Here is a 26,600-nt window from a genome sequence, read left to right on the forward strand (position 1 = left end):
TTCGTGGTTACAGTGTGTAATTTAATACATAAAATCTAACTATGATCACAGAGACAGCGAGACTGACAAACAGTACACTGTGTGCATGTCTCATTGTGGCACCTAACATATATGAAAAAAAAAATTAAATGCCCTCTTTAGCTTCTGGTACAAATAAACGTTTTCCCGAATTTCACCAATCACTTCTTCTAATTAACAGAGGAACACCGCTTCAGCCAATCAGATATTTCTTCCATAGCTCATACATAGAGGCGGGACTAACCAACTGGAACTGGCTACGTAGGAAGGACGCATCGGAACAGTTACGCACAAGCAGCATGCATTGCAAGAGACGAAGGTGCTGACGTGCTTCAGAAGCGATGTAGACAGTAAGCAATCCGCTCTTAAAGCAATGACGTCTGTTCCCCAGAGATTCCTGTTAGTCTCTCCTCCCATTAGGTACTGTTTTCTTAACATTGGCCCGTCTGCTTACCACCCCGCACTCCGAATTCACTGGCAATAATAGACCATATATTATCAGCTTGGTTGTTTGCTTTTCGAGCCTCTCTACCTTTGCCGTTAAGGCGGATCTACACATGTCTACAGTTATGTTTCTCAAGTTCACGGAAGCCACTAAAACTGGTATTGGGGTGAATAAACTCCGTTTTTCCCCTATGCAACTCTCTTCCTAGTTCAAGAGCTGTACACTATTTGGATACGGTACGACTGTAAACATCCAGTATTAGGAACGTCACATTTTGGATAGAAAATATAGCAGCAATGTTTTTTATATATATAATTGCAAAAATAAAGAGATGTCAAGTATTAGAACATCTGCAAAATATCTGTATTCGCATATAGGGAATAACCAGGCGGCCGAAAATTACAGAGAAATAAACTAGACATGAAATGCTTTTCGGTTTGAACCAATATGCTGTAAATTGATAGGAGTATACCTTTCCTCTTAAAAGGGGACTTCCACAATTCTTCAAAATTACAGCCGCAGCATTTTAATTATGTACTGGTTCTATAGTCAACTACATAACTTTCTATTCCACTTACCACTTTTCAGTTCATACCTGTTTTGTGGCTACAATAAATAACTAATGCCATTTGCTATACAGCCAAATCTGTACATCAATCACAAAAATGGAGTAAACTTTTCATATGGCATCCTAATTTCCTAACACAAAGAAAGCATCATCCATTGTCAAAAATACAAGAGAGCATAATATTTGCAAACACTTGTCTAAATTCAACTCTTACCTTTTTTCAGGATTTTTTTCACTTTAACATAGTTTCCTTGTTTAACATATTCGTGCAGTTGAGCTTCCAATGAATCATTTTTGATAGTACCAAGCTGGACTGGACAAGGTATGGGGAGAGGGACAGCATGAGCCATCCTGTTTCAAAGAAACAGACTAATAAATTATACTGAATCCAGGTCACAGCTAGAAAATGCACCGGTACAATCCACTTATTTTAGATTAAAATAGCTTAATAGCTATAATAATCACTACTGAGCGACTGCTTCTTCATCGCGAAATAGAGAAAGGGGGAAGGATAGAGCTCCCTAATGGGCCCATCTGCAGTTCACCTGGTTATAACAAAACCACATGAGATTATGGTCTACACAGAAGGTTGGAATGTACTCATTAGAGACTTTGCTTATTGGACCCCATAGACTGAGCTGTGTGCGGGGTTAAACAATGCAAGTGAGACAGGATTTAAGAGGACCCCGCTGAAGCAATGCTCAGAGTCCATCTAAGGGAATGAACCTAAACCCCTGAGAGGTGCACAGACCTACAGTATCTCAGACCTCTGGATAAGGACAGTATAGAGCGAGTAAAACAGGCTCCAGTTACTGGGTGCCTTCTGCTCAGGGCCAGAGCCCCCAAACGCTTCTAATCACAGGGCACTCAGTACCTTCCCTGCACCTGGTGCATCTCGTATTCAGCAATTCCTCCCCCCTTTATCCCCTACTCACCGTGGCCGCACGCAACAGCCTCCCTTATTCCCCATTACCCCGCGCGCCCCGCACTCAGCACTCCCGCCCTAGACTCCCCTCCCCGCGCGTCCCGCACTCCGCCCTACACTCCGCACACGCCCCGCACTCAACACTCCCGCCCTAGACTCCCCTCCCCGCGCGTCCCGCACTCCGCCCTACACTCCGCACACGCCCCGCACTCAACACTCCCGCCCTACACCCCCCTCCCCGCGCGTCCCGCACTCCGCCCTACACTCCCCACCCCGCGTGCCCCGCACTCAGCACTCTGCCCTACACCCCCCAGACGCCCCGCACTCCCGCTCTACACCCCCCACCCCGCGTGCCCCGCACTCAGCACCCCCACCCTACACCCCCACATGCCCCGCACTCCCGCCCTACACGCCACCACCCCGCACTCAACACTCCCGCTCTACACCCCGCGTGCCCCGCACTCAGCACCCCCACCCTACACCTCAATACCCCGTGCGCCCCGCACTCAGCACCCTCATGCTGCACCCCCGCCCTACACCCCCACATGCCCGCACTCAGCACTCTCGCCCTACACCTCACCACCCCGCACTCAGCACCCTCACCCTACACCACAATACCCCGTGCGCCCCGCACTCAGCACCCTCATCCTGCACCCCACGCACCCCCGCCCTACACCCCACCCCCACGCACCCAGCACCCCCACCCTACACCTCCATACCCGTGCGCCCCGCACTCAGCACCCTCACCCTACACACCACCACCACGTGGGCCCCACACCCAGCACTCCCGCCTTCCACCTCGACCGCCCCGCACTCAGCACCCTCACCCTACACCCCACCACCCCGCACCCCACCCCACCACGTGGGCCCGCCCTCAGCCTTGTCTCCCTCAGCCCTACTACACGGCTTCAGGTCCACAAACACCCGCCCCGCCCGCACAACCGTTGACCGCTACAGGCCTCGCTTCGCCTCGCTCCTCCATCCCGACCCCCTCTCAATCCGCCCCCTCCCCCCAAATACCTCGGTCCCCACCTGGCAGCTCGTGGCGGCGGAGCCCTGGCCAACCGTCGAGGGAGGCGACCGTTACTGGCGAGGGACGGAGGCCCCCACAGGACACAGTTCCTGAGGGGTGGAAGCTCCACGGGTCCAAGGAGCTGCCCGAGGGCGGGGTGTTGGGGGGAGGTATGGAGGCTCCCCTGGGCCACAACTCCCTGGCATGAAGTGCGAAGCGGGGCAGCACGGGCTTTCATCTGAGGTTTGTCCAGACCACTCTTCTGCGGAGATTAACCTGCCCCAAGATGGGCAGTGGAGCAGTCGGAGGCTCGCTACAGGCTACGCCATCCACCCAAACTTCTGCCACGTGCACATCATGCCTACAACACGCGGCCACATGCACCGACTACATACAGCGAGCCACCCCGTCTGGCAACACGACGCCACCTCCACCTGCCAGCGGTGGCTGTAATTAGCCCGGTCGGTGGACACCAGGCATTGAACGCCTTGCCAAGTGCCCCTCGTGCATGTAACAGGATGCCGAGTGTACAGGAAACGTACAACATACAGTGCTCTGTGCACAAAACGGGGGGCCAAGCGAGGTGGGGCGCGGCAGTACATTTTAGCCACATTTCTCTGGCAGCGTCATGATTTTTCAAACTGGGTCTTTCATTTTTGAAATACAGTATTAAGCGGAGCCTCGGGAATCAGTTTGCAGAACCACCGCCTAAGTTCCTAGTCTTCCAGCTTGCAAATAATATAAATGTACCCCCCCGCACCATGCAGCACTGCCTGCATCAGAATGCAGAGATACAAAAATAACCAAGAAATATGAGCTGCTCTCATTAATCTCAGTGGGGCTGTTAACTTTTAAGCCTATGGTAATTTACACGTCTACATTGTTGAGATTTCAGCAGGAACAATTAGCTCAATTAGGGCTGTGGGTCGAGACTGGGATATTATTCTGAGGAGAGGTTTCTCATACCACTACTTTTATTTTCCATTGTGACCCCTGATCCCAGGAGATATGTCACCTCAAGTCCCCACTGTGTAATTGGCTGTTCACAATAGTCATGGCAGGGTTAAATTAAAATGTCTGCCTGATCAAATGGACTTCCCAGCCTGTGAGGGCAACTGTAACATTATACTCAATTAAACACAACCAAATTAAAGTAGCTGCTTGACTGTAGTCTCATATCTCAGACAAATCCTGCAATTCCTGGGCTGTCCTTATCTCGCTCTTGGAAGATGAAGGACTAAATGGAGAAATAATTCTCCTGTTAAATCTTGTATTCTGATCACACTTCCTTGCCCTATGGGCACAGAGATTATAAAGCAAGCTCTAAAGTCTGCTATACCAGCAAAGATTTGTCTCTCTTTCAGCTATATGTGCCCTGACTCACAATGGAGTTTGGACTAATATTACAAATGCCAGTCTCTCACTCACAGAAGCAGCTACAAATTTTGTTGCTGATTGAAACACACAACTGAGGTAGATAAGAGTGTTGTGCCAGGGCCCAACATGTAGGACCAAGTAGGATAGGTGACTAAAGCAATACTTCCAACCCCAAGCATTGTGATACCATGAGTCCACCCACTCTAAGAATGTCTTAAAAATCATAGTTTTTTAAAAAATAACATGATTGGGGTTCTTTTTGTTGATCATTGCTTATACCAGAGCTGAGGAACTTAGCTCTTCACCTCACCTCTTTTCTGCACTGCTGCACATCCAGCTACAAAAGAGAGATGATTACTATTTTCATTACAATGGTGCCCATGATTTGCTAGGCGCTGCAAAGCCAGCCCTTGCCCCTAGAGATGATTATCTATAAAGGACAGAGCACAAACACCGGTTGGGTGAAAGAGATATGTCTCAAAAGCTGGGGGGGGGGGAGCGGGTAGAGGGCTGGGGGCAAGCAGCACCTAAGGCTGCCCCTCTTTCAGGGGTGCCCAACCTAACCTTGGCACCTGACCTGGGACCCGCTATATACACCCAGTCTGGGGGCGCCAGTATGAGCCAGCAGGCTGAGTGCCTCATGGCTCGCACCGTGCGCCCTCCCCCGGCTGTAGAAGCTCCCTGCTGCCCGGCCGGAGTCGCTAGCCGGGGGCCGAGCAGAGGGAAAGGCAGGGCGGGATCCCGGGTCGGTGGGAGGGGAGGGGACTGGCCTGGGCGGGGGCGGGCCGGGGCGGAGCCCAGGCCTAGAGCTCTGGAGGCTTTGGGCCCAGCCTGGGGACCATGCAGCGGGATGTGGGCAGCTTTCCCCTAGCCCCAGGGCTCAGGGCTAAGCTCATCGGAGCCGGGTTCCAGACGGCCCAGGAGCTGCTGGAGATCGGGCCCTGCGAGCTCAGCAAAGGTACCGGACTGGGACCCATCGGGGGAGGGGTCTGGTTTATCCCCCGCCAAGGCCCCGACCCCGCGTCTCAATTGCTAGGCTCTAGCCCAGCGGCGGCGCTTTCCCCCTTCGCACCCCCTCTGCCCCTCCTCTTTGCCGGGCCTGCACACGCACCGACTGCCCCTTCCCAGCGGACCCGGACCGTCTGCCCACTCTATAACTTCTTCTAAAGCCCCATCTACGCCCCCACCGAACCTCACTCCCTGGCCGTCGTTCTCTCCCCAAGACTCCTTCCTTACTGGGGTGCTGGAACAGTTTTTATAATGGGGGTACTGAGAGCCAAATTGTAAACCCTGTACATAATGGAAACCACTTCAATCCAGCAGCACCCCTAGTTCCAGCACCTATGTTCCTTACCCTCTACCTAGGCACATTCTCATCCTCCTCAAGACCCTTCTCTATGGGCCAGGTGCCACCCTGAGCCACCCCCACCCCCAAGCACCCCTCTAGCCAGGGACCTCCCCACTTTTCTACTCTTGGGAGCGTTCTCTCTTAGGTACCATAGTCTGGGATTCCCCTCATTGTTCCATCCCCAGACACCATAGCCCAGGTTTCATCTTCCGTCACTCCCCTCCCTATCTTAGGGCTTTTCTTGGGGCTCCTTTCAATGTCCTCCCCCAATTCCCCCAGTCTGTACTGTGATTTTGAGCATTGATTATTAACAGAGCTCCCCCGCCTACATGGGAAACCAGGCTAGCACCTTGCTGGTAAGAATGGGGTTTTAACAACTGACTAGTTTAATTAATTAGTTCACGTGTATAAAGTACTTAACTTCAGCAGTGCTCAAGTACTGTGGTTGGACTCTTTGAGAGAAGGGTCTTATCTCATCCAGTCTTCATGCAAGTCTGAAGAAGTGAAAGGAAAACGTTTTCCCATGTTTAATTATTTTTACCTATACTGTATCTCAGTAAAAAGGATCTGACTCTTTGACAGAGGATCCTACTTTTGCTGAGAACTAAATGGAAATGAGACACTGAGAAAGGAGAACTGTAACAGGTTACCCCCATACATCTCAGGTTCTAAACCAAGTAAAGTGGTGTGAAATTGGTTACAAAGGAACTAGAATAGATCACAAGAAACTAGAATAGATCTTCCAATCCACTAAGATAAATGTATGAAATATGGTATCTCAGCTTTTATCTTTTCTCATTTCTCAGATCAAAGTGAAATAAATATATCTGTTAGTTGGTGGGCAGTTTAATATTTCTGATAAATATATATATAATGTATCTTGCATTGTTCCATTACTGTGTATAACTTCACTTGGATTTGAAATAGGTGTTAGGCCCTTGAATATGCTTCTGTGTTATTTGCTGCTTATGACCACTAGGTGTCACTGTAATTTAGTTAAAACTGCTTCATTACCTGTGATTCTGAAGCCATTAACCAGAAGATGTGTTTTTCAAGTGAGCAGTAATTGACTACATTAGTCCCTGATGATATGACAACAGGAAATTTGTCTTCCCAACTCCCATCCAAATCTATGACATAGGTCACTTCTGGTCTCTCATTTGGAGGTCCCTTCTTTGGCATGCACACTCCCACCTGAACTTGAACAAACCACATTAATTGCTGTTGGAGTCACTTTCTTTGTGTTTGGTTCAGCTCCTACGGATCTTATTAGTGGTGTCATGTTGGTATGATGAGCTTCTAGTGGGATAGAAACCGGTAGTCAGCTGCTTTTCTGGCCGTGATGTGAACCTTTATCTTCTGAAAAAAAATCCTGTCATCACCAAAAGAGAATGAATATTAAAGAAAGCTGGTGTTAAGTGATTGGAAGAAGAAATTTATTATCTGATTTTTTTCAGAGGGGCTGAGTGCCTGCAGCTTCCATTGACTTCAGTGGGAGTTGTGAGTTCTTGGTACTTCTAAAAATCAGGCCACTAGTTTTTATTCCAAAGATGGAGACAAATAGGTCAGCATGAGTAGTCTGTTTCCATCATTACTCCAAAAATATTAATACTTTTTGGGAAGTCTTTTTAACTGGTCTAATTGCAGAGCCTATAAATCCAGCAGAAGTGGTCTTCTCTATTTATACTGGGACCTGTTGTTTGTAAAAATAAACTGTCCCATGCTTTTTTTTTTTTTTTTTTTCTTTTTTTTTTTTTCCCCTCCAGAAATTGGAATCTCTAAAGAGGAGGCACTAGAAACCTTGCAAATTGTAAGAAGAGAATGTCACAGTAATGCAACAAAGACTGCTGGTGATCCGGAAGCTGTTGGGAAATGCACAGCACTAGAACTCTTGGCAGAAGAACAGGCACAAGGCTTCATCATCACCTTTTGTTCAGCTTTAGATGATATTCTGGGAGGTGGTGTGCAACTAACAAAAATCACGGAGATCTGTGGAGCACCAGGTGTTGGGAAAACCCAGTTATGGTATTTTATTTGTATATTACCTCTGTGCAACTAGGGATTTAATAATACTGATTGTAACTATGGCCAAAGTCCTTTATTCTTGTTGTTATGGCTGCAACCCCAGATTCCATGGTGTATTACAGAAATATCTTGATACTGGTAATATCTCCTGCTCAGTTTACCCCTCACCAGAACTAACTGTCACTTTAGAGATAAATTGGGAGTGGAGGATTGTAGATAATGACATATTATTATTTAATTATCGTTCTGTCTTTAACTCTTTTTGTTTCTTCTGACAGTATGCAGCTGGCAGTAGATGTGCAGATTCCAGAATGTTTTGGGGGGCTTGCTGGAGAAGCAGTTTTCATTGATACAGAGGGAAGCTTTATGGTAGACAGAGTGGTAGACATTGCAGCTGCCTGTGTTCAGCACTGCCAGCTTATTGCTGAAACACATCAGGAAGAAGGTATATTACCAAGCCGTGTTCCTTTCAGCATGGTAGGCTAACATTCTTATACTGGTGTATGTGCAAAACTAATTACATGTAGGCAAGTTGTATTGCATTTAAAAGGTTTATTTTACATATAGATAGCTAGGAGGACAAGTTGTCAGGTCCAGCAGCCTTGGCATATGAATATTAGGACCACATTGAGCAAAGAACTTGTTGATGTTTAACAGATTTGAGCGGACACCTATATCACATGAGTTAGAACCCACACATTAAATATTATCTGGTTAATTTTGACTAATGTCATTTTGGTCAGCTGGCTTGACAGTTATATTACTGAACAAAATTGTTGTTGTTGTTTTTTTGTTTTTTTTTTTTAAACTTGGTTATTATTTTTGCATCCGTCTTCTCTGCAGGTTTCAGTGAATGTGTGTGCATATCCTGAGACAGCTTCTGATACAATTTCTAGAAGGTGATGGTGCTGCCCACTTTCAAGACAGATGGAAAGGAAATTTCCTTCCACTTTTAATTGTTGACCGATAACTTCCTTTTCCTTTTTTTACAAATTTTCAAATGTTGTTTTTGTTGTTAGGTGCTGGAGACAGGGGTTGGAGGAATGATGAGAGTAATAATGTGTTGAGCACAGATTTTTTTTTTTTTTTTTTTTGTCTCCCCCCAGACTTTCAAAAATCCCTGGAGACTTTCTCCCTTGAAAGTATTCTTTCTCATATCTATTACTTCCGTTGTCATGACTACACAGAGCTGCTAGCACAGGTCTACCTCCTCCCAGACTTCCTTTCAGAGCATTCAAAGGTAAGGGTTACTGCAGACTTAGCTGAAATATACCTTACGTATTTGGAGTTGTATTGAAGACAATGAGTGTTTGTTCATTGGTGTGAGAAAAGGTTGATCAATCTGAGTTTCCAAGCAGACCATGAGCCTGGGAACTGAGATTTAACTGCTGCCTAACCTCAGATGTAAAAATCTGTGCTTCTTTCTCTCTCAGTTCTTGCTACCAATTTCCTCTTCCTAATAATTTCCTTCCTTTTAACCTGCTTAATCTCCATCCTAATGCTACGACTCTTGAGGCACCACACCACAAATACTACATTTTCTTAGTGCAACAGGTGCCCTTGGAAAATGTATCTCTAGGTCATGTTTGCATTTCATCAACATGATGTAATGATGCCAGGATGACACAGTGCCAGTTTTCTCCCCCAAGGACAGCATCCATCACCAAAAGAACCTATCAGCATCATGGCAGCCAGAGGCTGACTCTTTTCTCTCTCTCAATACGTTTTCTGTTGCTATGAGCAACTTGAGCCTGCAGCTTAATTGTATAGTGGACAACTGCTGAAAAGTTGCCTAGGTTCTGAGTGTAACAATATTGCAATGCAGATTTCCTCCACCTCCTTTCAAGATGTTTAGATTCTTCAGGGCAAATCTCTCCCCAACAAGCTGCTCTGTGACTCCGTGTAACAGAGTACAAATGACTATGGTTAAGGAATGTTATCCAGGATACAGGTTGTAGCTAATACTTAATTTTCCATTTTTGGATGAACTTTTTAGTTTTAGTTGTACTTGCCTCTGATATTGCCCTCTCTTTGCCATGTACTAAAGGTTCCTTGTTGTGTTGGCTACCCAGGAGAGCACACAGCCTCATTAGCACAGTGGCAAAGGGCTGCTATTCTGTTGTGCCATCTGTGCAGATTATTGATGCTTGGCTTTGAATCTGATATTCTGATGGTTGGGAGCTACAAGACTCTGGTGATTTCTTCTCCAGTCTAATACGTGACCTAACAGACAGTTGCAGTGCCATTTTGTGTTAAAAGTGGCCCAATCCCTCCAAGCAGCCTCAGAGCTAAGACACAGCCTGGGAACTCCAGAACAGCTCCTAACTTTATTTTGTATTATGAATGACATGGATCCTTTTTCTAGATAGCCTTGGTGGGCAGCAGTGTAAGTTACCTCCATAGGTACTGTCTACACTACAGAGAAGACTATGATTTATAGGAATTAAAACAACTTCAGCTTGACTGGGTTAGCCGTGGTGTGGACAGGGCAACTGTTATCAAGATTAGGTTATTGTCTATTTTGAGTGCCTTAAACCCACAATTCTGCTAATTTTGTAACAAATGCAATAGAAAGAAATCTGGTAAGTTACCATCGTACCTCAGTATCTATTAATCGGATAGGCATGTAGATGCGGTAATACAATTTGCCTTTCTAGTATACTGAATTATTGTACTGTTAAACTGATTTGCTCATTCCTGTAAGGGCAGGAGTGAATTTTATAGCCAAATATGAGGCACCAGACAGAATCTTATGAAAGAGAATCCCTGGGGAAAAATGAGAGAAAGCAAGGGGGTCTTGTTTTAATTCTGATGATTTCAGCTCCACCTCCCATTTCAAATTCTTCTTTCCTGTCGGATTCCCAGTGCCATTTCCCAAAGTGACATTTGCTGCAGGATTGTACGTTCCAGCCCTAAAGCTATTTTCCAGTGATGTGTTAAATCAATAGTACAACAACAAGGTTTTCCCATTGTAATTTTCAAGCTGTTGCCTTGCCCAGTAATGCAAGAACTTGCAGAATCCCATGATTCTGCTGTTTTAGCAACCAGGCACTTGAACAATACAAGACTACCAGGTCTCCCTCCTATACTTGAAGCAGTTTTGGCCATCATAACAGCTATTGCAAATGAAGCTGGAATAAATCAAAATCCTCATCTGCTATGGATGGTGATGAGCCTATAGCAGTGTTTGTATTCTAGTTTTAGCTAATGAATGCTCCAAAAGAAACTGTTCAGCAAAGCAAACATCTACAGGGGAGACAGACACTGAACTCCATAGCGCAGTGCCTGGTATATCTGTAAATTTCTGTTAAAATCCATGTTTCCAAGCTTGAGCTCTGCTTACAGCCTCAGTTACCTTAACAGTGAAGTTCATCCTGTTCTTTTGTGAGGTTGAAATTAAAATAATAGGAATTAAAGTTGAGGAGGCTGAAAAGTAGTAACTGATGCTTAACTTTCTCTTCTCCTGTTTCCATTCTCAACCACTAATGTTGTCCAGCTGTTTATCTTAGTGTATTATTGGTTATTGGACACATATAGATAGCAAATAGAAGATTTTAATTATTTAATATGAAATAGATTCTGATACACTTGAAATATTCTGTTGGATGTCATCACTAGTTTATAGAATACAAGCTTAACACCATTTTTTTTTTTTTTGCTTTCTATGTTTAGGTCCGATTGGTTATCGTGGATGGAATTGCCTTTCCTTTTCGGCACGACTTTGAGGACCTCTCACTGCGAACGCGGCTTCTGAATGGCTTAGCACAACAGTTGATCAGCATAGCAAATGGTCATAAATTAGCTGTGAGTTTGGGTGTGAGTTGAGTCAAAGGAGATGCAGTTTTACAATACACAAAGTTCACAACAGGACTCTACTAATGCGGTTATCTAGGCCTGAAAACAGCAAAATAAAACTGCAGGCATGCAACTGAAACTTGTGTTTGCCTGTTAGCAGATACAGTAGCTGGATATTAACAACCACCTGTTAATAGCAACATTTTGCTGGAAACCAATCCTGTACCATTAACTTTAATATTAATGGAATTGGATATTAGCAGTGGTTTTTTGGAAGAAAGCCCCCAGCTGCAGGCAAGTTTGTGAGGCTGCAGCCAGGGAAGGCTGTGCTGGTTCATGCTTTCCCTGGCTGCAACCCTGCAAATCTGCCTGCGGCCAGTGCTCAGCATGTCCTAGAGCTTCCTTGTGGGGCTGCAGCTCTGCTAACCTATCCTGTGCAAAGAACCCGCACAGGAGCTCTGGGCTGGGAGGGGAGGTTGTGGGCAGAGCAATAACAGGGTGGGGAGGGCTGCAGCCCAGATGGCATAGCTGCACAGTACCTCTCCCTGAGCTGTGCCCTGCTGGGGGGCTGCTCCCAGCAAAGGAAGTGCTGGGACATGCTGAGCCCCAAGCACCAGAGAGCGCAGAAAGAGCGCCCTGGAGCTCCTTGAGCCCCTAGCATCTCCACACACCATAGAAAGCCCCAGTATCTGGGCTGCAGCTCCCCTCCCCACTGCTGCTCTGCCCGCAGTCATGTTTGTGGGGCTGCAGCCAGGGAAAACACATTCCAGTGGTGCCTTCCCTGACTGCAGCCCTGCAAAGCTGCCTTCCGCTAATTAGCAACAACTGGATAATGGCAACTTTTTGCTGGCATCTGAGAGATTGCCAATAAGCAGAATCTGCTGTAGAAAGGACACGAAGCAAAGGGTGGACAATTAGATAGTCTTTCTCTTGGACTTGGCTACACAAGTAAAATTGACCTGAGAAGTATCTTATGAATCTACTTAGTTAAGTTATCAAATACCAATCTGTAGAAGCCTATATTATTTTATACTTTCTTTCTTCGTGCCTCTTGGTTGGGGTAGGAATTTTAAATATGATAGCAGATACAATAAAACCTGCTGGTAGTGGAGTGGAAGTTCCATGGTGTTTCAGTGGACTTTCCTTTCTTATGCTCTCTGCTTACAGTGAAGTTTCACTTTGCAACAACTGGTTTTCACTATGCTTGCTAGTGAGAGGACTATTACTGTCCTTCCACGGGGATTATCATCTCCCCTCTCCTCTGCTCTGGCTGAACAGTAGAAGAGAAATTGCTACTAACCTGTGGAAGGAAGGGGCAAAGACACACAAAGTTGACCACGCCCTCTCCATCTGAGGGGACCGAAGAGGTGCATATGCCTTGTAGAGATGGAGGGGGTGCAGAAGAGAGTCTACCACCATCATCAGTAAGGTCAAGAGGGAATGTTTTCCCATGGCATCTGTTTTATGTTACAGTGAAACACCACTTAAAGTGAAGTTCTTTTCACAGATGTTTAATTCTGCCCAGTTGAACTGGCCTTTTGTCACTGGTAGCTTCTCTTATTAAAAACATCTAGAAAAAGGAGAGCTAGAGCTTGTGCCTTCAGCTTCTTCTCCCCACATGTGTGCACACATTTAAATAAACTAGGAATCCTTAAATTGTCTTAGATTGGGCCTGTTGGTTTAGAAATAACTACTGTTTTCATGAAAGGACCACATCGAGGGAGGAAAACCACTTTCTTTGCTGTGGTTTGGCTCATTGCTCTGGCATCCATGGAAACCCATAGTTTCCTGCCTGTAAATTGTTTCTGCATCATTTACCCCAGTATGAAAGTCTGCAAATGTGCAGCCAACTAGCCAGCAGATGGCACTCAGGAGCTACAGCTAAATATAGGGGTGTTTTTTGAGCTCTTACAACACAAAGAAGCATTGTTCAGGAATTAAAGCTTCCACAGTCTCAAAATGGTGCTTGTCCACACAATTGCCAGGTGACTTGATTCCCTGTCATCCAGACTGCTGTCATGCAATTGGCTTTTGTCTGTACTGCTAAAAATAAATCCTCCCCCGTGTTTCCTTAGATAACTACAGGGAGGAAAACCGCATAACTGCATTCTGCCAGTGTAATACATGTGTGCCTGCTGGTGACAGTAAGCCACACACATGAATTATGAAGGGCTTTCCTTCATGTGTAGGTACCAGGGGATATATGTATTTATTTTGTACACTTTTCTCTTTATTCCCATCCAGCCCATACATGAGTTGTCTTGTGAACTTGAAAGAGAATAGCTTTCATCATATAGGTCTCTTTCCTTGATATGACATGATAAATCACAATGTATAGGAAATCATCTAATGAATTAACTAGTCAGGCAAGAATTGTACAGCAGTAATAAAACCAAACACTGAAAGACTTGGGTTTGGGATAGGTGCTGTTTTTTTTTTTTTTTCCAGTAAACTGAAATGAATATTACAATGAAGAAAATCTGCAAAATTACCAAATCTAGTGTACCAAGTCAGCTGTTACCTCTCTTGCTCCTTTTTTATCTCTTTCCCCACCACTACCTCCATTCTACCAGGAATCTAATCTAAACTGTCTGTGAGCCGCCTACGAAGATTCATGCTGTAAAAACACTCCCCCACTCTGTCTGTTCTCTTGCGTATTGCTTTGTATTGTACCTACTTGCGCATTTTTAGACTAGAAGCTGCAGGGATTCTGCTAATTGCAGAGAACATGCTCACTTTGTACATCACTGTGTACATTTATGGCACATTGGATGATGTCTACCCCTTTGCCAGAGGGCCTATGTATGTGAATAATAGAATTTGTGTTAACTACTGTTTAGATGTCTGTGTAACGTACTAGCTTGTAAGATGTTTGAGCATCTAGGATGAGAAGGTTTAGCTTTAGAGCTACAGTCCTGAATGAGAGCAACCCCCCCCTCCTTAGCAGACTGAAAATATTTTTGCAGAGTTCTACTAATCTGCTCTGGATAATGATACCGTAAATGTTCGCAGCCTCTCTTTACTGTGCAAAAGTCCCATTGCAGTCAGTGGGAGTCTTGCTTGAGTAATAATGGCAGCATTAGATTATTAATATAGCTTTTCTTGATGCAGACTTGGAAAATCATTTTTTTTTTCTTTTCTTACATGACAGTTTCCCTGTATTTTTATTTTTTCCTTCTCTCTTCCCCCCCCCCCCCCCTCATTCCCCTTTAGGTAGTTTTGACAAATCAAATGACAACAAGGATTGGACAAAGTCAGTCCATGTTGGTACCTGCTTTAGGTAGGTGTTTAGCCAGCAAGTTGAAAATGATGATATCCTTTGAATGTTTGTTTTTCGTGAACAAAAACCTGAAAATGTTGGCTGTAATTTCTGTGGCTGCAGGAAAATGCTGAGTATTGGCAGTAAAATTACCTGAACCTGTGATGACTTAGTGCTGCTGATGGAGAGACCTGAAATACAACAAGCTATATTGTTTTCACTACAGGCCTCAGTTGCTGCTATTAAAACTAATCCTACAATCAAATATGGCATCTGAGATCCCAGCCTAAAAAAGGATTTAATTTTTAACAATTCTGTTTTGAAAGCGATGTTTTGTAACCTTTTAAGTTGCAGATTGGGAATGTTACTAGTTTGAGCCTTTGTTAGGACTCCTAAATTTGACTGAATTGCTTCTTGAGGGAAAATAGTATAGATTCACTGCTTTATTAAATGGGTACAGTAGCTAGTTTCCAGAATCTGAAGCTAATGTCTTGCAGCATGTCCCACAAAGACATAAGGGGTAATGGCCCCACCATGCTTTCATTTTCTTCCCCTACAATTGCCTGAGAACTTCCCATCCACACCCCTAAATATATTCAAACACAGTGGCAAAGTAAACCTTTGAAACTGTACTCATTAATAGTTTTCAAAAGTGTTTCAGATTTGGTGCACGCATTGGAACTATCAGATAACCTGTCATTGTGTAATCATGAAGAGGTGGGGAGATTCTGTGTGGGGCACTCTACTTTGATTTATCCTATAAGCAGAGTAAAGATACACAAGAGTAATTTGTATGGGTATGGGACTGTCTACTGTGTTTGCAGGGCAGACTGGAACAGTTTGCCTGAAGGATGGAGATTTGGCCTAATTAAGCTTTAAATTTCCTCTTTCTTGGTTTATGTTGTAAATATATTTAATGTTGTAATTAAACAGGGAAACATTCTCTGCATACAGCTTCACCTTCTGTGAATCAAGTAATGATTGTCTTGATTATTTGAGGGGGGGGGGGGGAGGCGGGAGGGAAAGATGTTCCCAATGAATGTTCAGCCCTTGAATCGTTTGGCACAGAAGTAAGATAAAATGAACAAATACAAGGCATCTCCTTGGACAACATTGGATTTTGAACTGTGCATGCAGATAAAGACCTTGCTTTCAGTATCTGACCCTTTGTCGTCTTTACCTCCTGCTCTCAGCTGTATTCATTATTTTTGGCAGCCTTTCTTGCTTCAAAATGAATTAAAGCTAATAGATTTAACCTTGTTTAACACCCAGTGTTTGGGAAAACTGCTCTGTTTACTGGGTCATAGGACAGTGAAGAATGTGAAAGAAGTCCATTTAGGTGATATTCCCAAGGTGTCACAAACTGTCTTGTGCACAGTTTTGAAATTAAGGATTTTGTGACATAGCCTCCCCATTGCAGAAGACATAAACTGTATGTGACTCTGCCCTAAATATGTGTGCAGCTATATAGATTTGTTAAACTAAATTGCATATCCTGCTACAGTGAAGGTTTGTCCTCAGCTGGTGAAATATTCAGGCTAAGGACCTCTGCTCAGCCACATTTCAATGTTAAGCAACTGCAGCTCAGAGGCTGAGGATTCTGAAGTGGCACAAGGCTGTGTGCAATTTGATTTGTATTTACTCTGGAGATCCACCTATTTTAAGTGTTGCATTGGAGAATTAGGAGAGTGATCTGAAGGCCCTCTAGATCAGTGGTTCTCAACCTTTTCAGAGTACTGTACCCCTTTCAGGAGTTTGACTTAAAACTACTTGCTTACAAAATCAGATGTAAAAATAGGAAAGTGTCACAGCATGCTGTTACTGAAAAACTGTTTACTTTCTCATTGTTACCATATAATAATAATATATCAATTGGAATATAAACATTGTACTTATATTTCAGTGTATAGTATATTAGAGCAGTATAAACAAGTAATTGTATGAAATTTTAGTTCGTACTGCCTTTGCTAGTGCTTTTTATGTAGCCTGTTGTAAAACTTGGCAAATATTTAGATGAGTTGATGTACCCTCTGGAAGACATCTGCGTACCCCTAGGGATACATGTACCCCTAGTTGAGAACCACTGTGTAGATGGTACATCTATGGCAATGGTCTCATAATGAGGCTAAAGTAAACTTGTTCCTCAAATGTTGATTACAGCCAAAGAATGATGGCTTGTTAGCATCTAATCTATTTGTATCCAAGTCAGCGATTTTCAGCCCTGCTGCCTCTGGTTGTCTGTCTTCTGTCTCCCGCACTGAATGTTGTTTCATTGATTAGTAGGCCCTAGAAAAAAATCTCTTAAGAGTTCACAAGAGCTTTAATCCCTAAAGTGTTGTTCGGTTTCCTAGTGGAAGGGAAGCCCTAAATTATGAATAAAACCCAGATGCTGGAAGGTATTAAGTCAGGAGCTTTCTAGGAAGGGGGCTGCTTTCTTTCCTACTGCTGAGAGCTAAGATGGGTGTCCCTAGACATTTTTATGTGGTATACTTATCCATTAGGTCCAATATTAATCTGCAGCCAGTTTAACTCAGAAGCATCTCATTTTGTCATTTTTTTAATTAAATGTGCATGGAAATTGGAAATTGCACCCATTTGTAAAACTCATGTTCTGACCTCCAGTTGAGAACCATGTCCAAGAAACACAACCTTAAATCTTGCTTTAGCATGATGGAATGGGGCCTGGCAAGTTGCCTTGAAGGCCTAGGTGTATTAAGCAATTTAATTTGAGGATCTTTTATCAGAGTTCTATTGCTTCCCCCCTCTGTGTGCAGTAATGAAGATGTGATGGGATGGAACTGGTTACAGGTCAGAGACCGACAAATATACTGACTCGACTCAGAAGTTATGGGATTGTGTTTGGATGAATAGGGTATGCTAGCAGTACTTAACTGGATGACTGCTTTAAAATCCAATCCATCTTCTGACTACAGAATGTCTCCTGGAACATACAAAGAAAGACATCTGCTAGTACTATCTATAAATTGATTCACACTTCAGCTCGCAGTTAGATGTGAACAGAAATAATGGGATTACTTCCCTTGAAATGTGGCAATTGCCCCAATTTCTCAAGTTTCTGAGCATTCTACTCTACTTCTTGAATAAGTCAGAGGAGGGCTCTCAGAAATGGAGGATTTAGCATAACAGTCTTAAACACTTTAATGGTCATAATATTCCCTTCTTATGATCCAAGATTTTGGGAGGAAAATAGCAAAGTTTGTGCGTTTACAAATAGAATTGAGAGCCAGATTATAACTGCCTTAAATTTAGATGCAGCCATATAACCACTATACTTTTTTCTCTAAAGATGGGAAGGCTCCTCTTAGTCATACTTTCATGCTATCACTGGTGTCTGTCCTCTTGCTAAATGTATATAAAACCTTTTTCTGAATATAAAGGTATTTCTTCAATCTTAAAATCACACACACAAAAATCCAGGGGAGTAGATTTTATTCCTTGACCTTACAAATTGATAAAATAATTAAGGAATCCTTATTTCTGGGGGTATTGAGTCATATCACTTTTGTTTGTGTTCAGTCATCTTTGTGGATGAATGACTTTTTTTATTTGCTGTTTAAATGTATTGATGCTAATGCATTGTAGGAGACAATAAAGCAGCATGTGGGATTTTTTTTTTTTTTTATCTCTCTTAGGGGAAAGCTGGGGACATGCTGCTACCATCCGTTTAATCTTCCACTGGGACAACAAACAGAGGTAAGTGAAAGTACAGGCTAGTAAATTTACAAAGTGTGCCTACCGCATCTTCCATTTGAGAATCTAGTTCAGGTTGAACCCAGCGGCCAAGTGGGATCTGAGTTTGATTTCAGGTCTTGGTCTCCATTCTCTGGGCTGGTAGGGCCCTACTACAACGGTTACTAGGTCAGCCTGTCAGTAGGGTGGTCACCTTTCTGACAAACTCCTCCCTCCCCATGTGATTAGCATGCTGCAGCACTACACTATGTCTTTGACAGGATGTCATGTAGCATCAAAATATCAGTCTGGTGGCATCAGCTTCAAGAGCAATTTGGAGACTGGTGGATAATAAAAAACTGTACTTGGCATTTACAGCTCTCTTCATCCATACACCTCAAAAAGCTTCACTAAATAAGGTAGTGGGGCGAAAACAGTGTTCTTGCACTTCTAAGCTCTTTTGACCTCACGCATAGTATGTGTGAGATCACGCCACATGGCAGATGCCATATTATCTGAAATGCATGGTGGGGGGCGGTGTGTGACACCAGCAGGGTGGGATCACGCCAGTGGGGGGGCCGACAGGAGTAGAGTACCTGTATTTTTAAAAAAAACAGGACAAACTTTGCAGGTGGGGAAACTGACGCACAAAGAAGTTTTGTGTGATTTTGGGCAAGCCGGTGTGTTAGCATAGGGGTTCTCAAACTTTATTGCACCATGACCCCCTTCTGACAACAAAAATTACTACATGACTCCAGGAAGGGGGACTGAGGCCTGAGCCCACCTAAGCCCCATTGCCTCAGGTGCGGGGGCCAAAGCCAAAGCCTGGGTGGTAGGGCTCAGGCTTTGGCCCCGGGTGGTGGGGTTTGGGCTTTGGCCTTGGGCCCCAGCAAGTCTAACGCCAGCCCTGGCAACCCCATTAAAATGGGTTCGTGACCCACTTTGGGGTCCTGACCCACACTTTGAGAACCACTGACTTAGCACAATGGGGTCCTGGTCCATAACTCAGCATTACAGTAATAAAACTAATTAAGAATAAGATCTTCTGCCTCCCAATCCCTGGCCCCATCCATTGGACCATTCTGCCTCCCAAAGCAGGATCTCCGTACTAAAAACTGAAGCACCCCTTTCCTTTCTGAAGAGCTCCCTTTAGTTCGCCTCCTGACAGATGGTGGGAAATTGAAGGGGAACCTTCAGGGCTCAAAACAAAGAGGGTGACTCCCCCCCCCCCTCCCCCAAGGGAGCAGTTCGACTTTATCTTTCTGTCTGCTCCAATGTGACTTCCCCCGCCATCACTTCTTTTTTCCTTCCTTCCTATATATTCCTAGCCCACTTCTGTTATCTGCTTGCTTGACTTTGTCTTGCACATAATATCAGTGTGTAGATATAACTATGGCAGCATAAAACCTCCCTTCTACTCCCTAATCCTCTGCAAACAATGAACAAACTAGACCAGCTGTTGGGATTTTGTTGTTGTTTTTTTAAACTGTGGAGAGAGAGCTGTGATTTTTTTTTTTTTTTTTTCCTTCTTTCTGCATTTGAGAGAGACATGGAGTGATTACACCAGGCTGTTTGTTTTGGAGTTAACTTGACATCCCTGATCAGCCAAAAAGCCCCTTAGGAAGAGGGAAGCCGCATCAGCATGTGGACTCCAGATGGAACAAAAGTTCTTAATCATAAACACTCACTGAAAATAAAGTTTGCAGTGACATTTTGACTGTGAGGCCTGCCTCCTTCATGAACCCACTGGAACGATTGAGGTATATTTAGCAGATAGAGAAAGCAGAAAGGGTCAATATGCATAGAACAATGTTCTTCTTTACCTTTATATATGGCATGCATCTCCTTATGAGTGACCTGCAAAGCTGCTACAGTTTTGAGTGCTATTGACTATTTTAGACATGCAACAAACAGCAATAAACAAATTCTGTTGTATCTGTAAATGATCCAGATATAGCTAACAATCCTTGTTTCTGTAGCTGTTATTGTGGAGCTCATGTGACTGTTAGAGTGTCTTCCTGCCTTGTCCATTATGCTTTGGTTAAACATGATACCTGCCTCTCTCTCCACCCTGCCAGCAATGGAAATTTCAGTGCTTAATTACAGTGGGGTTTGTTGCTGTGAGAACAGACCCAGTTGACTCAGAGGCAGCTAGCAGAACTCCAACTGAGTGCCATAAAAACATGGCTTATGCTGCTTGAGATTTAGGCTATTTTGTAAAGTACAACCCACACTTAAATGTTCTAAGGAATTCCCTATATAGTTAATATGAAGTGGCACTCTTCCTCAGGCTGTAATTACGTGCTCTCTAATAGAATGGCACCTAAGGGAGAAAAACAAAAAAAAACCCTAAAAATAATTAACAGGATCCTTGGCAGGGTATCACAGTTTGGAAGGTGACAAATTGTTGCAAGGCAGAACTTTTTCCTTATGTTTCTCAAGGGAGCGTATACGCTTTAGGGAGATATGCATTCACAGGGCTGGTGGGACAAAATCTCTTGCTGTTCAGATATTTTCTAGTTGTTATTTTTTTGGTATTACAGTGGTACGTAGTGGCCCCAGCCAAGATTGGGGCTCCATTGTGCTAGGCACTGTACTAACACAGTACAGAGATAATTACTGCCGCAGAGAGCTTACAGTCTAAATAGACAAGAATGACAAAGAGTGGAGAAGGGAAACAGGCACAGGAGTAAGCGATATGCCCAAAGTTGCATAGGTTAGTGGTATGGCTAGGAATAGAATGAAGGTCTCCTGTGTCCTAATCCAATGCCCTAGCCACTACATTTTATGTATAAACCTGAGAAACATCTGGGGAAAAACTCCTTGCTTGTTTCCCAGCTTGTTGGAACGTACTAGATACAGTTAAACCAGTCTGTCAGCTGTTTCTCAAGGCCAAATCTATTGCTTAATGGAGTAGAGTAGAATTGTACTCAATGTCTTTCCGAAGTGAAACACTTCCATTATTATCTGCATAGGGCCAACAGCACCTCATGTACATATGAGTAAGGAAGCAAGTCTCCGCCCTAAAGAGTTCACAATCTAAATAGACAATGTGCTGTGCACCCAGAATTCCCATTGAGAACACTGCTGAAACTCTTGAAAATGTAGTTTTTATTTTAGATACCTAAATGGGAGCTGTTGAATGTGGTGCTCTTTTGAAAATCTGACCCTAAAAGCCTAAAGTTTGCTTTATATTGCGCTGTGAAACCTTGCTAAATCTTTTAGCAGGGTATATTTGCTAATACTAACAAAACCTGTTTTGTTTGACCAGGTTGGCAACATTGTACAAATCACCGAGTCAGAAGGAGTCGACCATACCTTTCCATATTACAGTTAGTATTCATTTTGGGGTGAAGATTCAGTGATGGGAGGTGGGGTTTATCCAAAAGGAAGCTTGCAGAAGGTGTGTCTACAGCTCTGAGTGTACAATTTGTTCCTTTAGAACACTGAGTGCAAGACAATACTGGAGGTAGCCACGTTCATACAATGCTGAGTGACAAATTACCTATTGTGATATTCACCTTTATGAAGTGCTAGTAGATGTACAGATCCAAAGCACTATATAGGTACAAAGTAATATTATTATCTTTCTGTTCAGATTAAATGAACTCCAAACTCATCTCTTCAGTTATCATTTAGGTAGCTACATGTAATAATTGTTTGTCACAGGTGCTCATGGTAACATGTTGCCATAGCATTTCTTGCAGATTTTTAATGGTGTCCATAATATCTGAGGTTTTCATAGTGAACAGAAATCAAAGATTTTGTTCATTTCATTTACAAACCTTGGGAGAAAAAAATGTCATTTAAAACATATCTTAATCCTCTAGTCATATTTCTAGGTGCCTTTTCCTGTCAGATTTATTTTGTAAAATAAACCAATTCCACTCCATCCCTCCATACAATCTGAAAATGTGGCTCTCTTGAGTGCACGGTTATCAAAGATTGGTTGAAATTTTAGATTATCCAGGTTTGTCCTTTAGTCTTGTTGAACTTCTTCAGCATAGATTTCAAAGGATAGATAAATTCCATGAGTGATAAATTCTGTATCTAATTCTTCCATTAAATTCAGGTTTGGTGGTCGACATCCTATGTACCTATTCTTAAATATCATCTTAGTAGTTAGACATTCAATGCTGCAAAATATATGATAGAACATATCTACACCAAGATACAAAAAGCTGGTCTTATAGGCCACAGTTTCTCAACCTTTTTGATACCAGGGACCGTCTTGCTGCCTTCCTTAAATTGTGTCAGTGAGATCTCAGGGATCAGTGCTGGTCCACAGACTGGTCGTTGAGAAACGCTGTTATAGGCACTTCCATGCCTGTAAACAGACAGGCAAAAGGGTGTGGTCTGAGGCACAGGCTAGTAACTAGGGACTCCTGGTTCTGATCTGGACAATGACACCCCTCCAGGTTATTGGCAAGTCAGTTCACATCTCTGTCCCACAGTTTTTCCACTTGTAAAATGGGGATAATACTTAGCTGTCGCAGAGGGGTTTTGTGGATTCATTAATTAGTGTGCTTTACATGTTCAGCATTAAGTGCTAAGTGTTATGAATTTCAGCATGACATTTCACTTAACTTTCCCAGATTTTGTCACTTTGTAATTTAGCAATGGGAGACTGACACAAAATCTGTAATTTTGAGTGACCAATGATTGTTTAAGTTCTATGAACACAAGAGCTTCAGGTCTCCAGGACTGGCGATGACATTCCCTTTTAACTGGTTTATAACGTTAACTATCCTTAGTGATTCTCCTGTCTGTAAAATAGAGATAAATTAAAGAATAACTCAGTGGGGCCACATTATCCCTGTCTAAAAGTACGAGCATACTTCATGAAGCTATACAAGAATGATAGCTCTTCTCTGATGACTGAAAAGCACGAGGCTGAAAGCCAAGTGCCTTCAGCACATGCACAAGGTATCCAAGCACTTCATACTTTGTCATGCCACTGCTTACATAACTAGTGGAATGCTTCACCTAGGAGCCTAGTGTGTTAGACTAAATGAATTCTTGGCTATAGGTCAATCTTTATGCTGAAGGTAAATGGCAGAGATTAGATGCAAGCAGCAGTGAAACACTAAACTTTAAGATTCCCCATTATACAGTTTAGAAGAACACTTGAGATGCTTAAAATAGCAGGTGGATGGTACAAGTTCTGCCCTTGTGGGATCTCTTATTATTTGTTCCTTTTTAATTTTTAATTTTATTTTTTAAAAATAAAGTCCCAGTAAACTGTATGTGGTGAGACATTTAGAAATACACAAGAATCTATAGAGATTGGAGTTCAGTCAAAACCTTTTTACTGGCTTTGTTTCATGGATTGAATTGGTCTTGCGCATAGGACCCACTGGCCTTTTATAAAAGTCACATACTTGATAGTAATTCTACCTGATTTTTCACACTGCACCAACCTGAAATGTCAATTCTTCAGAAATGCTCTCTGCTTCTCCATCTGTCTCCCTGAGCATTCAGGATCCTGGCAGCAATTTTTTCTCCTGATTAGCCCCTTTCCTTCTCCAAGGCCCTGCATTGTAGTCACAATCCTTCCATCAGAGAACAACTGTGAGAGAGTCAGCACTGACCCTTAACTATCTGGAGAGATCAGCATGAGATGCTTCCTGCATAGCATTGTCAGTCTGGAGACAGGAGGATAGAGAGCCAAATCCAGGCCTCCCACGTCATAGTGTGTAATATCCCTTTTCCTCACATGCATGTGTCTGAAATAAGACACACACTTAACAAAATTCATTTTCTGGACCTTTATTATTTGTAAACTTTTTAAATCCAGAAATTCTGAACCATGAGCTAATCCTAAAGCAACTGCCACTGATGCTAAACAAATTAATCCTCACTATAAGATCTCAATTTTTTTTTCCTGTGTCTGTCTTTGGTCACTTCCACATTCTAACCCACATTTGGGTTTTGGCAGATGAGGTACATCCCAGCATGCCCCATAAATCACAGTTGTTGGCCACAAGCGCTCTTGTTCCTGCAGTGATGATCTGAGCAATTTGAGAAGACCGATTCAGACATGCTTTTCTGTAACAATGTGGTGTCTTGTTGCAATTTTCAGATTTAAAAAAACCCCAACTTTTGTCCTGGGGTTTAAAAGTTCCCGTTTTTGAGTGCAAGTGTGATTCTAGCACTGAATCCTTCAGGGCTTGTGTCTCACTTTTGAGGGAGATTTGCTTGAGTAAGAAGCAAAGGATTTGGCATTCAATAGGCAGTGTAAGTTAATTTACAAAGTAGCAGTGCTCCATAGCCATAGTGGTGATTAGTGACAAAAGGAAAATGATGGCCTGATTGGGGATAGGAAAATATCTTTATAAGCTCTCTTTTCTCATTTTACTTTTAGTTGGCCTGTAGATGGAAGAACTTCCTTATAATTCTGATCTTAGCCTGGATTAGGAACACTTTAAACAACTTTTCTAAAATAAATGACATTTTTCTGACCTGATTCTGATGTTGGGTTGCACCAGTGTCACTCCATTAACTTCGAGTTACTCTTGATTCTCACCACTTTAATTGAGATCACAGTCAGGTCCACTACTGTTGTTGGTTTTGTTTGTATCTTACAGCCTCATGGCTTCCGGGATGTGCATCCTCCACCTCCAAGCCAGATCCCAGCAGAAGTTGAAATTAACCCTCGAAAACGGCCACGGATAGAAGGGGACAAACAATAGTGATACAAAGGATAAACTTCAACAAAGGTGTTACGTATGAAAATGTTTGTACTATAAACATTGGTTCAACATCCAGGGGAGCCTGAGAGACTATTTTAAACCAAAACTGCTGTGTCCCAAATTACTTTAATATTAAACCCAGAATATCCAAGTTTACATAATGGCAGTGCCATTAAAAATGTTTATTTTTATGACCTAATTTGGCTTTACTAATAAATGTTTTCTACAATCAGGGGCTTCAGCTTCTTTAGTTGAAGAATATTATAGCTGCTACTTGTATGTCTGAGCACGAGAGAGAGAAACACTTGCTCCATGGAACAATGGGATCCGATTCAGTACATCAGATGACAAAGTCTTGATCGTGCATTCGCTTCTGTGTGCAGCTGAACTTCACTAGGGCTCCATACAGTGGTCTGTCCATATGGAACAAGCTGCAGGATAAGGGCCTCTGTCAATGGAAGTGAAGCACCTGCTTAAAGATAAGAATGTGTTTAAGTGCTGTGCTAAATCAGGGCTTTAGCCCTTAACTACTGTGATGTCCATGTTGGAGACCAATCAAAGCTTTCTAACAGCTGAAGCATTTGTTACTGGCCATGGTCCGAGACAGCATACTGGAGCAGAAGGACATAGGAATTGTTGTACTGGATAAAACCCAATCTTGGTGAATGGGAAACATTTGAGGTCTAATCTACATGGCTGGATAGTCTTCAGCCTCTGTTCTGTCTTTCTTCTAATAAAGGATTTAGTAGTATGGTGATCCTAATCACTAGGGCATGTTTTGTGTGTAGTCCTAATTTAATTTAGGAAAGAGAAATGTTTCTTAAAAGACAGCAGTGTACTAGCAGCTCCAAAATCTAAACCGAAGGGAAGAACATAAATGTACCCACTGTCAATGCAGCAAAGATCTGGCCTCTCTCACAGAAAATAAACCTTGACTGACTGAATGGCAATTCAAAATATTAATTATTGCAAGAACATGGGGGGGGGGGGGGGGGGGTTTGCTGGTTACCAGAATATCTGGATGCATTTTATAAGGTTTAAATACAAAAGCAAATATTTACCACAAGGGGAGTATGTATGTATTACTTGACACCCTTGAAGCACAGAACTTGCTAACTTGATTGCCGGGGAAACCTAGCCAGCAGCCTAAATAGGAGATTCAAGTTGTGGGAGTCAGTAGCTATAATTTTTAATTTAGTAATTCATCCTAAAATTGACTTTGCTTTGAAACAAAATTCAGTGCTGAATGTGAGTCACAAAACCTCCTTCTTTATTTAAAATGCTGAAAAAGAGAGTGACAGTGATTTCTGGATCATTATAGTGTTTAGATGTAATTTGCATAATACAATACTGAGGGGAAAAATATTCAGGTGCCATCATGAGAATCAGGTATTGTCAAAATTAAAAATCCATGAATCAGGGAGAGCTATGTCGCAGAGGAAGAAA

General features: G+C 43.1%; 1 protein-coding gene across 3 annotated transcripts; it reads left to right on the forward strand.

Annotated features, from left to right (window-relative positions):
• Positions 1-5,141: 5,141 nt before the first annotated feature.
• RAD51C (RAD51 paralog C) lies at positions 5,142-26,098 on the forward strand. 3 transcript variants are annotated; one of them, XM_054008340.1, is made up of 10 exons: positions 5,142-5,303; positions 7,460-7,718; positions 7,997-8,163; positions 8,825-8,958; positions 11,391-11,522; positions 14,727-14,793; positions 18,426-18,486; positions 21,734-21,794; positions 25,050-25,181; positions 25,388-26,098. In XM_054008340.1, exons 1-9 carry the CDS (start codon positions 5,186-5,188, stop codon positions 25,152-25,154), a joined length of 1,104 nt encoding a protein of 367 aa, XP_053864315.1. In that variant the 5' UTR covers positions 5,142-5,185; the 3' UTR covers positions 25,155-25,181; positions 25,388-26,098. The 3 variants fall into 3 exon arrangements, with proteins under 3 accessions (XP_053864315.1, XP_053864314.1, XP_053864316.1); XM_054008339.1 differs by having other exon boundaries at positions 25,050-26,098; XM_054008341.1 differs by lacking the exons at positions 14,727-14,793; positions 25,050-25,181; positions 25,388-26,098.
• Positions 26,099-26,600: the final 502 nt, after the last annotated feature.

The sequence above is a fragment of the Malaclemys terrapin genome, chromosome 18 (genome assembly GCF_027887155.1).
Source record: "Malaclemys terrapin pileata isolate rMalTer1 chromosome 18, rMalTer1.hap1, whole genome shotgun sequence".
Lineage (NCBI taxonomy): Eukaryota > Metazoa > Chordata > Testudines > Emydidae > Malaclemys > Malaclemys terrapin.